Source organism: Beta vulgaris, chromosome 2, assembly GCF_026745355.1.
Source record: "Beta vulgaris subsp. vulgaris cultivar EL10 chromosome 2, EL10.2, whole genome shotgun sequence".
NCBI classification, from domain to species: Eukaryota; Viridiplantae; Streptophyta; class Magnoliopsida; order Caryophyllales; family Amaranthaceae; genus Beta; species Beta vulgaris.
The window spans coordinates 47,055,529-47,070,883 of NC_079203.1; the positions used below are offsets into that span (position 1 = coordinate 47,055,529).

A 15,355-nucleotide genomic window follows, 5' to 3' on the forward strand; every position below is an offset into this window, starting at 1 on the left:
AAAGACCATTGGACTCCGCATAAGTCCAATTTCTAAGTTGTCAATACAATAGGTCCATCAAAGAGTAGGTGATTATTCCATTGTGGGAATGAATTGCTAACACACGGTTGATTCTTGTATATGGAACTATTACCAATCTGAGCGAACTTAACCTTGATGTTGAGTTCTTCGAGGATGTCAAATCAAGTAAAACTGGACAAATTTTTTTCTTCGTGAAATGTCTTAAAATTTGAATCTTAACACTCAAAAGCCGAACTTAAATCCAAATTAATTAACTAATTAGTTATTCAAACAGCTCGACTCATTATCACCTCTATAATACCCCTCCCTTTCTAAAATATCTAGGGTACCTAGGTTTCACCCCAATCAAACCCTTGTACCTCGAGTCAGCTAACGGCTCCCAGCCAAAACTTTCAAGGACCACAAAGTTTGAAAGCCTAAAGTTTGTAGGACAACTATAAAAGCAAAGGAAAAGAGAAATGCCTTTTTCTTTTAGGACCACAAACATGATATGAGCTACGGCCTTGAGAATTAAATAAAGATAAGTACACAGTTGGGCGCACATCGGATTTAGACCATTATTGTGCAATGTTATTTAAGATGTTTTTGCTTGGTACTACTCATTTTGCTGATTGGCCTCTCAGCACTACCGAAAGCCACACCACACTCTTTGTAAAGTGCCGTTGTACCTCAAACATGTCCCAAACATGCAGACACCCACTATTTCCACTCTTTTTTATAATTATGACTATCATCTTTAGAACTAACCCTAATCAATACCCACGCTTATAAACCCACATATTTTATTATGTACACTATAGTTTTCAACAAGATCAATTTCTAGACTGACCCAGCATTATTATGCGCTTTCCTTTCGCTAATGTGCAACTTGTAAGGCTTGTTTACCATAACTCATTAAAACTTTCTTTGTCTAAGATTAGTTCAGTATGCAACTTACAAAATGACTGTTTACTATAATCAACTAAAACCTTGAAGAGTGTGTGGTAATTGATTATCGGATTATGATAGAGTATATATCTATTCCTGGACCCTCAACCATCAGTTTAAACTTTTGGTTGAGTTGATCATTTGACATGATATCAGAACCAGTGTGACAAAAAGGTCACGGGTTCTAATCTCATCTACCCCTCCTTTCTTAGTGAAATATTTAACGTCAGGTATAAGGAAGACTTGTGTTGCATCCACACTTCACACCCAAAAGGCTCTTGCGTGAGGAGACGTGATATAGTATAGATCTATTCATAGGACCTCAACCATCAGCTTAAACTTTTGATTGAGTTGATCTTTTGACAAATTGCTCATTCATTAATTAGTCTTTTAGTTTTTTTTTTCATATGATAACATAACTTGTAAAGGACATGGTAAACGCTTTTATGGGTAGCTTTAAGCTAAAAGTAAAAAATTGAGTTTACATTTTACAAGCTCTCTAGATTAACTTTTGGCTTTTACACTCATGTTACATTCACCATCACCAAAAGCTGATTATACCAAACATATTTGTAGACAATTAATAGTCAAACAACCTAACATAAATGGCCATTACAAACAAAGGTTCAAACCAACTAAGCAATATAAGTCAACCACCAATCTCTTTCTCAACCCAAGACTAGTCATCACATTATACTTGACTTCTATGAAAAGGATATAAAATATGTCCACACATAAATCCTTTATGATAGTTGAATCATTCATAGTCAAACACAAACTATATATCTACATATATCCTCAAAAAAGTTGTCAATTCATGTAAAAGTTTGGAAATATTGGTTGGTGAATGATCTTAATGTTTACACTGTACTAAGATAGAGTGGTTAGTAAGAGTGAAAATAAAGTATTCAGAGATCTTTCGACTAAAAACTACCTCCATAAGGAAGGAGTTTAATTTGAAGTATTTACAAAGTCTTTCTAGACATCAATGATTTTACTTACTTGCACATGCATAGAAGAATACAATATGAAATACTTTCAAGGAGAACACTATTGCCACTAACTCTTTAATCATTAAGTTATATTTGTATTGGGTGATCTTAACCTTTTTATTGTTCACACGCATAAAAATCTGACACAACAATTGTCAACTCTACAACTATTTGGTACAGAGATTGCTTGAAGCTTAACATATGTAGTAGTAGTACGCCATGACATTACTAGCCTCTTAGAAAACTATTACAAATTTGATAAATTTGTAGTAGTAGCCATGACATTACTAGCTTCTTAGAAATACTATTACAAATATGATAATTTGATAGCACTAGAATGAGCTTAGGCAACCTAATAAAAAGAAGGATTTGGTCTACATACAAGTCCAAAAGAAATTCCATACTAAAACCTATTGTGATACTCTCCTCTTTCTCTATTGCGGGACAACTCACGTGTGCACAACAAACATGGGGTTCAACAAAATATCATGACGTTCATTGTTTGTGAAGATGAGAACACATTTAGTCAAATAGGTAAAGATTCTATACAAATGTATCCTACATAGCGCAACAAAAGCATTGGACAAGTGGCCGACGTGGGTGTGTTCTCTTCACCTGAAAACACCTTAACTAATCTGAACTGAACTTATTAGACCTGATTGACCCTTATTTTTGAGTGTTGTGTTAGACCTAATCATACCTAATCAAATCAAACTTATTGGACATGAAACTTAATTTTTAAAGTGAAGAAAACACGCCTAATTATACTCTAGCCCAATTTCACGTCAATATTACCAAATCCCATCCTCACCAAAAAAAATCATCCCACTAGTTTTTTCAAAATAAGTTGTGATCCCTACTTATTAAATACCAACATTAAAGAATTTAACTAGTCAATCCTCTAAATTATATTTTATCCTCTCTTTTTATCAAATAAATAATCATTAAAATGGCCAAATCTTCTAATATTAATTAAATTATTCCACGTGAATACACTTAGTACAGAATGCACGATTTGTGTCTGTTACTGCACGTTTGCGTCAGTTTTTCTTGCGTTCGACGCAAATAAGAAGGCGCAAATCATCATTTTTCTACTAAGGATAAGCCAAAAAAATACAGAAAGAGCCCCACTTTTAAATCTATAACCTATAGCAAAAGTTGCACTTGGCTCCTACTCCAAAAAATCAAGAAAGAAAGGGACTGAAGAAGAGTAGGATAAGGAACAAACAAGCACAAAAAACTTGTTAGTGAACATCAATTTCCCAAAAAATCATCATTCATCTGCGACAGGCCTCTTAACAATTCATCTGGAAGCTCTTTAACTTCGGTGTTATCTCGCAGGTATGTGCAGTCCTCTCAAGTCTCAACTAGTATAATTTCTTTTCTTTTCTTTTCTTTTTTTGGCATCAACTAGTATAATTTTGAACAAGTAAAAAAGTGATGATTCCTCATAAATGTTTAATTGGCAAAAGCCCAGCTTTGTAATAACTATCAACTATGTTCTTAAACTACCAATGATATCTTGACCTAGTGCTTAAGATTGAGGTGTTGCGAACGATAAGTTAAAGGTTCGAATCCCCCCTCCCCTTCTTTGTACTTTATACTGCTTTCGTGGCTCATATGGATCAAAAAAATATATATGTTCTTAAACTTTTGATGCTCAAGTTACCTGACCAACATAGAAAAAGTATTTTGAAACAATTAATTGTTGAAGTAACAAAATGAGAAAAAAGGAAAATTTTAAGGCAAAGCTCTATATTTTAGTTTACACAATTAGAGCAATTTTCATTTTCTTTCTAGCAAAATACTTCCTCCATTTATTTTTACTTGCAACATTAAAAAACCAGATACATAACAAAACTAAGATGAAAAACTAGATTATTTACCTCTTCATAACTCATAAACATCTTTTTAATAACATAACAAAGGTGCTTTTTTATGTAAGAAGACAAAAGTTGCTTTTTTTTTTACGACTAACAAACTAGATACATGGATCAAAAAATAAAAAGCCAGATACATGGAGCCATTACTTTTGAGCATGGGTTCATTATTGGAAGAAAACATTTACCTGAATTAAAACACATAACAAAAGCTTTACTTTATAAGCTTTTAGTGGTAAGGCCTGCACAAAGTAAACCAATAAAACCAACAACCATGTTGATATAACAGAACCACCAAACTAAGCACCAAACGGGATAACGTCCGACCGACAAAAACACCCAGACACACTAAAAGTGTTTGATCATATAAGTCGAAGATACGAAGGTCTCTTGCTCTAGTATGCTACCAAATATCTTAACAAAAAGGTTAGGCTTGAAATCACAAAATTCCCAATTGAAATAACTAAAGACAGCAACCATTTGCTTATCCTTTACTTGAGCATAACTCATTTCATGGCCAAGTGTTACTTCAAGACAAACCCCTAATAAGGCAAAGGACAACTTAATCAAATCTAGTAAGACAATTAAGTGATGCACACTGGAGATTGATTTTATATTTAGAGCGTAAACTCCTACGCAACGTCTAAGAACTCTTAAGAAAATCGTGTATAATAACAATTCAAAGCTGGATGACCAATACAAAACAAGTAGATTAAAGAATGACCGAGTTATTTGTATTTAATTAAGAATCTTGAATCTGGTAATACAAGGGCACACTAATTTAATTAACTTTTAGGTTGGTTGGGCATTTTACCCACTAGTTGGTAATAACCTACCTCCACATGAGCATAGGCATAGGTCGGATGCTCAGGGGACCAATTAAGTTCCAGAATCAAAACATCTCTTACTACGATATCCGGGAGAATATCCAAACTAGACAGTGTATTTGATAGACTAGGGCAATATATATATCTTTTAACGGGGGGTTTTATCGATGTTAATGGAGTTAGTAGTTTTATGAATATCAAATGCTTATGTTAATGGAATCCAAAAGTGTGTTTTCCGAGATTATGGGCTCCAAGAAGCATCTCTACCATAAGATATGATGCAATCCCAATATGTAGGGGGGGTCTAAATAAGGATTTGTAATTTTTTACCATTGTGTTTGTGTTTCGAGTAATTTTTTATACACACTAGGTCTTAAGTTAGGAATCAAACGTGGTTGCCTTGTATATCGTCATATGTAATTTACAGAGAAATAACTTTCTCAAAATCAAACAAAACAAATAATATGAAATGGAATTTATATTACCATAAAATATATAAGCACGACGTCAACTTCCTGCTGATCAGTAGTTCATCATTCAAATCTGATAATCCTGTTTGTCCAGTCTTTATAGTTATAAGCAACCTGCAAAGACAACCAACAAACTAAATTTCGAATACATGATATATCATTCATTTGATCGTCATGGTAAACCAAAGAAAGAGTCAGCTAACTTACAGTTCTCTCAGTTCTCACCGTTGTTTATGTTCACAGCAGAAAGCATGATTATAATACATAATTATTACCTCGTTAAGACAATATAACAAAGAAAATAACCAATTTAGTGGCGCATTCACACGAACATCATGACCTTCTAAAACATGAAAAAGGAGCTTGTCTGAGACAGAAAAAGTGATTAGGAATTTATTAGTAGTAGTACGGCAAGATCGGATATACAGCAATATCACCACAATAAATATAATTACAAGACGCCAACGATAGGTCAATGCATTGATTACTCGGCATTCTTGTAAGCTAAGTGGCTTACTGGTGGAAATTGAATATAGAAACCTTTGCAATCCACTGATAAAGTAGAATAATAAAATGAAAAATGGTCGCTCCCTTTAACCGAAAAAATGAAAAATGGTGATCAAAGCACCCACTTCATTAAAAGAACATCAGTGCAGAAGAATGCATTTGAAAGTGGAAAAAAGGAAAGAAAAGAGCAACAACTCCATAGAGACATATAGCTGTATTAGGCTAAATCAAAGAAAAAAGCCAAACAATACAATAATCAAATCTAATCCTTACAGTCATATATATACTTCTAGTAAACTAGTACAGACCAGCAAATATACCTTGGACACTTGAGAAAAACAGATAGAAAGAAAAGAGAAGAAGAGAATGAGTCACCGATACAAAATCTGCTTATCCCCATACACATTATTATCGAGGAGGGAAAGGGTGGAAATCGTATAAACATCATCATGCTACTCCTTTAATTTCTACAACTTTTCGCCATATACTCAGCCATAAATCCTTACACAGCTAGGACGATTTGGAGCTGATGGAAGCAATATGATGAATGACAAACACGAGCTGCCAATGCCATCAAACCACATAAAATGCTACTACAAAACACAATATGATAAATGATACTCCCCTCAAGATACATATATAGACTCAACATTACCACAATCAAGACAACCATAGTACTTAACCAACAATACAATACTCCCTGGAAACAAAGCCTTGATTTGTTCACCTACAGAATACCTTCACAGCAACTTCAAAGTATTGACGACACTCCCTCGAAGAAATTAATCTCTCAATAACCCCATTTGAAAGAGCTAACGAACTGACCAGCACTCTACTTAGACTTGTGCAAACACTAATACCCAAATGGTCTTCTGAGTTCCGACAATGAAGGCCCCCGCATACATGTAATGGGATACGATATAAGCTTAAACACTATCCTTGCGAAAGGGATGAAATATCAACCTAAGACATGATACTGGAGCTAGCAAACATAAAAAGTCTCTCCAATGTTCTCAGATTTTACCCCTAGTGATAAAAGTACTGGCCACCTTTTTCCTCAAAGCTAGCACAAATACAAATCTGACACTTAAGATTGGAACATATTGCCTCAAACGAGCAATGAATTATTAGTAAAATCAAGCTCAGATTTTCTCGACTACTGAGTTCTGGCCTAGAACTAGCATTTCATGCCCTAGTTCATGTTTTTTTAGATGCTTAATGGACACTCATCCTACATTTTAGTTTCGGTGATGACAAATTTGATTGAACTCTACCTGCTATGATCATTTTCACAATGGTAGAGGGGGTCAAAACATTAAAATAGTGATCATTTTCCAATATCATGTAGAATTATGTACCACCATCTCTACGCCACAACTATTCGAGTATCATACATGTTTATACACCCTTACAGATATACTGCTTTAACCTAGTGAACCACAAATCAAAAATATGATCTTATCTTTGCTTGAAATTATATTATTTGAACTCGAGGTAGGACTAGCATCACATAAATAACATATCTTGCTTCCACCCAAAAAGACAGTCACAAGGTAGGAACATATAAATCATATGATAGAAAGCACCATCAAAGAACAATAAAGAAAAATAAATACTATCTTAAGACCTCTCTATTAACACCAATAAAAAAGGATAAAGAAAGAAAAAAAGGTTCTCAACTCAAGAACAGCACAATCAGAATCATCTTTGTGATCTTCTTTTTTCTAAAGACACATAAAAGATTTCCTTATTGTCTTCCTTCAAACTCAAAATTAGCCTTCCCAAAATGTATTAAAGTAACAACAATCTGCATACAATCATTTAAAAGAAGCCTCAAAAAGCAAGCAACTATTTTGGCATTAACCAAAAAAGAACAGCAAAGTATGCATGACAGTTCATCAACAAAAGAACTCACCAGCCGCTCTAAGACGTCCATATAACTGTCTTACATATGGAGGATCACAAGTAGTACAATACTTTTTCTCATTCACCATACATGCTAAGCTCTGATTTTCAAATTCCTTGTTCCCTTTTTTGAATTAGAGACACAAAGAAATAATCTTTCCCTTTGCCTTTCCATCGGTACCCTTCAAACTCAAAATAAGGTTTTCACAATATACTCAACAACTACATTGCTCAGACACACACAAGGATGCAGGTACATAATATATAGACATTGGACAACATAAAAATCCTATAAAGGCAGGCATTTTGGACATTGGCACGAAAATTGCGTAGTTTTTTTATTTAGTATATATATTCTTTTAAAATACATCATTGCCAACTTTTAGTTAAATAATTTTATAAGTATAGTTCACCACTGCAAAATCACCTATATGGAAACTCTTCCTCCTCAAATCATCAACACTAACTTGTTAGCCAAACTAGATTCTACATTCAATCTATAAGAGAGCCTTTAACATGAGGTATCTATTTAATATGAATCACATAGTAAATTATACTAATAATAATAATAATAATAATAATAATAATAATAATAATAATAATAATAATAATAATAATAATAATAATAATAATAATAATAAAGAAACAAATAACACATGATCAAACTCTTATGGCCCTTTTGCGAGGCGATAATACATGGTGATAATAGCAATAAATATATAAGTGAATGAATGTCTAAAGATAGTCTCATCCCAATGTCTATCTTAATGCTAGCCATAACTCTTTTTCATCATAGATATCAATTACCATCTAATACCACTCTAAATTCTTATAATAATAATTAAAAAACATGACAATTAAGAAACAAATAGCACCATGCTCGAACTCCTATGTCCCTTTTGCAAGGCGATAATACATGGTGATAATAGCAATAGATTTCTAAAGGTAGTCTCATCCCGATATCTATCTTAATGCTAGTCATACCTCTTTTTCTTCATAAATTTTAATTACCATCTAATACCACTTTAAAAGTGATATGGGATGGTAATGAAAATTTATGGGAAAAAAACACATTTTGGCCAAAGTTCCATTACCATGTGCATTGTTTGAGACATTCCAAACAAATCACATATAATTTCATTACCATACCCCCTTCTATTACCAGCTAACAAACTTGCCTTTAGTGTCTTGTCTATAACTTTTGGTCACATGGGGTTCTACAAGTAGAAAGAGTGTTGCTTACATACCTGCAGCCAATGCGAATAAAACTTAAGCGGACACGTAATTGAAATATATACCAGTAAAGTTCTTCCAACGTGTTGTCCAGCGTCCGATGTTTCCAGCAGCAACAAATGCAACAATATATCATGTCATCTTTTGGTAAACCAATCAACAAAAGTCATGCTATTAGTGATTGTAGGATGAATCATGTCATGATCTCAGTACTAGATATACAATGGCTTCTTAGCTACTAAATTCAACAAAAACTAGTCGATCAATAATTCATATTATAGAAAATGATATTCAAATATCCATATCAATTTGAACAAGTCAAAATGAAATAGTGCAAGTTAGAGCTTTGACCTCATTTATAATTTACTTCTGAGACACAAAACCAAGAAAAATTCAAAATGGTATTGACTCATAGTAGTCTTGTTGTCTAATTCTGATTGCATGATTTACCCAACTCCAGTCATATTAAAGCACCATAGAGATTATCAAAGACATGATATGTCATATGATAATGACAATTTGGAATAAAATCTAGCATGAAATTGAAGTCCATAACTAAATTCAACAACGAAAATACAATCCATCTATAAAAACACATTATCAACGACAAACGAAAACAACATGTCATCTACCAACAGGTAAAAAGACTAAGCATCAAGTTCCACATCTTTTCAAACACTCTCAGCCACAAGACACAAACCCTTCCCCCAAAAGTTCACCTAAAATCAATTATCAAGCTCACATACAATATAGCACGGCGAAACCAAAATTCACCCATCTATCAAATGCAACTAGACGCGCTCCAATTACTCCTCAGATCCTTAACAAGAACCAATCAAACATAATCATGTAGCTTCATTTACAATGCTTAAAAAAGAAATCGTCGATTTCGAAAACATACCGACAATCGATCCAACAATCAAACGGTCTCCTCGTACTCTCAATTGAAGTAAGCTGCAAAATCAAGGGCTCACAATTTGCAACAATATAACAGCTTAACTTATCAAAACAAGTGGGAAGAGAGAGAAAGTTCACTATATTCCTCAAAAGAAGCCATGGATTCAGGCCAAACGGTACGGTTATCGAATCGACGGCCGGGGGACCAACACAGACTATATCGCATGCGCAACAACAACATAGAGAATCATAAATTCATAATAACAAAGAAAAATAAACAAAGAATAAGGTTTCGTTGGGTAATGAAGCTATAATAATAATAACACTAAAACCTAATCTTAATTAGCTAGGCTATATCCCTAGATATGAAGCTGATTAGCATGGTCCTGTACTGTATTAAATCTGCCCCCCTCCTCAAAAGTCACGCAATTAATTTTATTCATAAAAAATAACATAATAGTTCTGTAGTAACACTATTTCATCCAAACAACAAAAAGAATTAGTTAGTTTACAAAATCTGATCAACATAAAAACTGCAAAATTAAACAAAAACAACATTATCATATTATACTTTATGTTAATGCAAATGAAATGAAAAAAAAAAAAAGTGTGGGGTTGGAGTATTAAGGGAAGCTGACAGAAAGAGCAGTGAGCACAAAAAAGGAATAGTATAGAGATGATATATTTGATACAATTATATAGTAAGTACTATACTTCATATAACTGCTTTATTTCTTCTTCTCTGATAATCTCTTTTGTTGTTGTTGTTGTTGTTGTTGTTGGTATTTTTGTTTGGGGGATATGCTATACCATTTCTGCCTTTCTGTGCTCACTCTCTTCTGTCAATTTCTCACTCCTCCCACCAAAAAAACAAAGGAAATCTAACACATAACTTACCAAATTGGGAAAGTTTAACAAAAACCCAAAAATCAGGAGAATTTTTTTAGCCATATACAGATGCAAATAAAAAAGAAAGTGCAGATTTCAGATCTGCAAACTGTACTAGTTACCCAGGTTTTATTTTTGTGACACTCACAAAACCCTATCTTTTTTTTGTACTTTTTTTTTGGGAGTGTGAAGATTTAAAAGGGGAAAAAGAGGAAGAAAATCTAAAGATTATAAAAAGATAGTACACATGCAGAAAAAATAAAAGAGTGATCTTGAGATAAATCAAACAGTAATTAACATTAACACACACATATGCAGGATTAACGCAAGAATCTGATGCATAAAATAGGAGAGAGAAAGAGAGAGAAAGAAAGGAGTAAGGGTAACTGGGTAAGGGGTTGTTTGGATGTAGTTAATTCTTATAGGGGGGAAGTTGAGGTTAAGGGAGAAGGTGAAGGGTGTATGTGTGTGGTGGGGGTAGGGAAGGTACAAAGCAAAGTTTTTATTTTTGGAGAGAAAGAAAGAAGGGAGATGTTTGTGGGTTGTATTTTGGAGTGATTGGATGTCATGTGGCAACGTGTGGGTCTCTTATGATCCCTGTCATTTCTTTATTTTGGTTTCCTATGTGTACTATCTATATCATCTTTCAATAAGGTTTTTTCATTTATTGTTTTCCCAATGTAAATTCTCACCCATTTATTTCCTCTATTTTATTGTTGAGGATGATGGTGCTAAGAAGCGTTTGAAGCCGAGCTCGTCATGCGATTCAGATTCCATTGCTCAGGCGGAGGTTGGCTTGATCCAACCCCGCCAAGGATTATGAATCTTCTATGTTGGAACTGCCGAGGGGTGGGCAACCCTTGGTCAGTTCGTCAACTCCGACGTTGGAGTAGTTCTTATGCCCTGGATATTTTATTTTTGTCTGAGACTATGATAAATAAAACTGCAGCGGAAGCGTTAAAAGATCGTCTGGGTTTCAAAAACGCTTTTGGTGTAGCTAGTAGAGGTAGAGCAGGTGGTTTATGTATTTATTGGAAAGAGGAAGTTCTGTTTTCTCTTATCTCTTTTTCTCAGCACCATATCTGTGGCGATATTGATGATGGGACTAGGAAATGGCGGTTTATTGGTGTATATGGTTGGGCAAAAGAAGAAGAAAAATGTCACACTTGGTCGTTGCTTCGTCATTTATGTGAGGATTCTTCTCGGCCCATATTGTTAGGAGGAGATTTCAACGAAATTTTGAGCTACGATGAAAAAGAAGGTGGGGTGGATAGAGTGCGTAGAGAGATTACTCATTTTCGAGATACAGTCAATGACCTTTCCCTGCGTGATCTTGGCTATGTGGGTGTGTGGCACACTTGGGAACGAGGTAACTCTTTCTCTACTTGTATTCGGGAACGTTTAGACCGATTTTTATGTACCTCTTCATGGTTGGAGTTATACCCAAATAGTTGTGTAGAGCACTCCATAAGATACAAATCTGACCACTCTGCAATCATTCTACGGCCCACCCGCATTTCTAGGCCTGCTGGTCAGAGACGTTTCTTTTTCGAATCTTCCTGGCTTCTGGATGCGGGATGTGAGGAATTAGTGCGTTCCTCTTGGTTGGATTCTGCTGGGCAGTCACTACCGGGCCGTGTCACCTCTTTGGGTCAGAATCTTGTGAACTGGAGTGGGCAGAAGTTCCGGAATTTGGGTAAGAAAATTGAGGCTGCTGAGAAACAACTCCTACTCGTCCAGCAACATGGTATTTCGGATGCCAGTATTAGAGATCGTTTGACAATTGAGAAACAGCTTGATGATCTGCATTCTAAACACGAAGCTTATTGGTACTTAAGGTCACGAGTTGCCGAGGTTCGTGATGGTGACAGGAACACAAAGTATTTTCATCATAAAGCGTCACAACGAAGGAAGAGGAATCAGATTAAGGGGTTATTGAATGCTCAAGGAGAGTGGAGGGAGGACATTGATGACATTGAGAGCATATTCACAAATTATTTTGCTTCGATTTTTTCTTCGAATTGCCCCACTGACGTGCAATTTCACGAGGTCTTGAAGCATATTGATCCTGTGATCTCGGTTGAATGCAATCAACATCTCACCAAACCTTTCACAAAGGATGAAATCTATCTGGCTCTTCAGCAAATGCATCCCTGCAAAGCCCCCGGACCGGATGGTATGCATGCTCTCTTTTATCAGCGTTTTTGGCATATTGTTGGTGATGATGTAACTAGCTTTGTTTGTAGCATCCTTCATGGGTCTCTGTCTCCCAGATGTGTTAACCATACAAATTTAGCTTTGATTCCCAAAGTCAAATCCCCTTCTATGCCTGCTGAATTTCGCCCTATTGCTCTCTGTAATGTGATTTACAAACTAGTTTCAAAAGCAATTGTGATGAGATTGAAAGATTTTCTTCCTGCTATTGTAACTGAAAATCAGAGTGCGTTTGTTCCAGGACGTCAAATTACTGACAATGCTCTCATTGCTCTTGAAGTTTTCCATTCTATGAAATACAGGAACAAAAGCCGAAAGGGTATGGTTTCAATGAAGCTTGACATGAGTAAAGCTTATGACAGAGTGGAGTGGGGTTTTCTTCGTAAGCTTCTCCTTACTATGGGTTTTGATGGCAGATGGGTGAATTTGATTATGGAATGTGTTTCATCGGTTTCATACTCCTTTATCATTAATAGAGGAGTGCGGGGGTCTATTGTTCCCAGTAGAGGCCTTCGACAGGGGGACCCTTTGTCCCCATACCTCTTTATTTTGGTTGCTGATGCTTTTCTGATGGGGGTTTATAAACTCCCTTGCTCTATCATTCAGAAAATACACTCGGCGATGGCTCGTTTCTGGTGGGGTAACTCTGACTCTTCAAGGAAGGTTCATTGGAAAAGCTGGGAGACAATGTGTACTCTGAAATGCTTAGGAGGTATGGGATTCAAAGATCTTTCAGTGTTTAATGATGCTCTTCTTGGTAGGCAAGCTTGGAGGCTAATTCGTGAGCCAAATTCTCTCTTGGCTAAAGTTATGAAAGCAAAGTATTACCCAAATTGTAACTTTTTGGAGGCCTCTTTGGGTCAGTCATGCAGTTATTCTTGGAGCAGCATATGGAGCTCAAAAGCTTTGCTTAAAGAGGGAGTTGTTTGGCGTGTGGGGAATGGGACTCAGATTAATATCTGGGACGATCCATGGATAGTTGATGAAGATGGGCGCTACATTTCTAGCTCTCGGACAGCAGACTTAAATTGGGTTAGTGATTTGATTGATTATGAGAGGATGGAGTGGAAAGTGGAGGAGATTGAAGATGCTTTTAATGACCGGGATGTTCGATGTATTCTAGGAACCCCTCTTAGCACAATTCCTATGAGAGATGAGCTCACTTGGGCCTTTACTAAGGATGCAAACTATTCAGTGAAAACTGCATATATGCTAGGTAAGGGAGGAAATCTTGAAAATTTTCATCAAGCATGGGTTGATTTGTGGACATTAGATGTGAGTCCCAAAGTGCGGCATTTTTTGTGGCGAATGTGTTCGAATTCTCTTCCGGTCCGCCATTTGCTCAAACATAGACATATGACGGAGGATGATAAATGCCCATGGGGCTGCGGTGAAGCTGAGACTCAAGGCCACGCTTTATTTGGTTGCCCCTCCTTGCGTGATATATGGCTTGACAGTGGATGTGACGCTTTCCGTGCAAATTCTCTAGGACATCCTATGAGTGATGTTGTGGTTAGTTGGCGTGCTCTGGATAAAAAGATCATAATTAAAGGCTGTTTCCTTGCGTGGTGTTTATGGGGTGATCGAAATTCCATGATCTTCAACAGTAAGAAGACTCCTCACCATGTGCTATTTGCTCGTGTCAACAGGTATGTGGAGGAAAATGGCAGCTATATGCAAAAAATTTACCATACTCGTGTGCATCCTCAAGGCAGCCCACGTAAATGGGTTGCACCACCTGATGGCATTTATAAAATAAATGTTGATGCTTCGCTCGCTGTGGATGGATGGATTGGGCTTGGAGTGATAGTCCGCGATGCACAGGGAACTGTCCTATTTGCAGCTGTTCGTCGTGTGAGGGCTCATTGGTCGGCCGAAATCGCTGAAGCAAAGGCCATTGAGATGGCTTTGCGGCTAGGACAACGGTATGGATTAAAGGAGGTTATAGTGGAGTCCGATTGTCAAACGGTGGTATCCCGTCTCTCTAAGAATGCTATATTTCTTTCGGATCTCGATGTTGTACTCCATAGTATCTTGTCTTCTAGTCTCTCTTTCTTTTCTATTTCTTGGTCTCATGTAAAGCGTGATGGAAATTTTGTTGCTCACCATCTAGCCAAGTTAATTCCTTTTGGTGTGGAACAAATTTGGGAGAACCATGATCCTCCGGAGGTGGCTCCTTATGTATTGATGGACACGTTGTCCTTGGAGTAATATATTCATGCTTTCCCCCTCAAAAAAAAAAGATGAATTAAATATTATTCATTTATATTAAAATTTTATGAGATATATTTTGTAAGAGACTGTTACATTTAAATTAAAATTAGGCGATGGTAAACTCAATATTAAAAACAGAGTTAGTCCATTAATGATTAGGTTAATTTCGATGACTAGTTTAATCCATTTAGTGACTAAGTCTACTTTTATATTAAAACTAATTTTTAGGCCTGGGCTATTCCCTGAGTAATTACAATATTCATTTGTTAACATGACTTGGTTTGGTAGTTAAGCTAAGGCTCTAGTGTATAAGCTTGGGGGTCATGGGAACAAATCTTATAAGATTCATTTTCTATTTCTTTTTTTTATTATATGTGTGT

At 35.8% G+C, this 15,355-nt stretch overlaps 1 protein-coding gene across 1 annotated transcript; it reads left to right on the forward strand.

The window, feature by feature from the left end:
- The first annotated feature begins 11,477 nt into the window (after positions 1–11,477).
- On the forward strand, positions 11,478–14,972 carry LOC125494918 (uncharacterized). The gene has a single exon (XM_048638810.1). The coding sequence runs from the start codon at positions 11,478–11,480 to the stop codon at positions 14,970–14,972; it is 3,495 nt and encodes a 1,164-aa protein (XP_048494767.1).
- The last annotated feature ends 383 nt before the right edge of the window (positions 14,973–15,355 follow it).

What these genes read in the sequence shown, in the direction of transcription:
- LOC125494918 (XM_048638810.1), top strand. Translation starts at nt 11,478, where the DNA reads ATGATAAATAAAACTGCAGCGGAAGCGTTAAAAGATCGTCTGGGTTTC.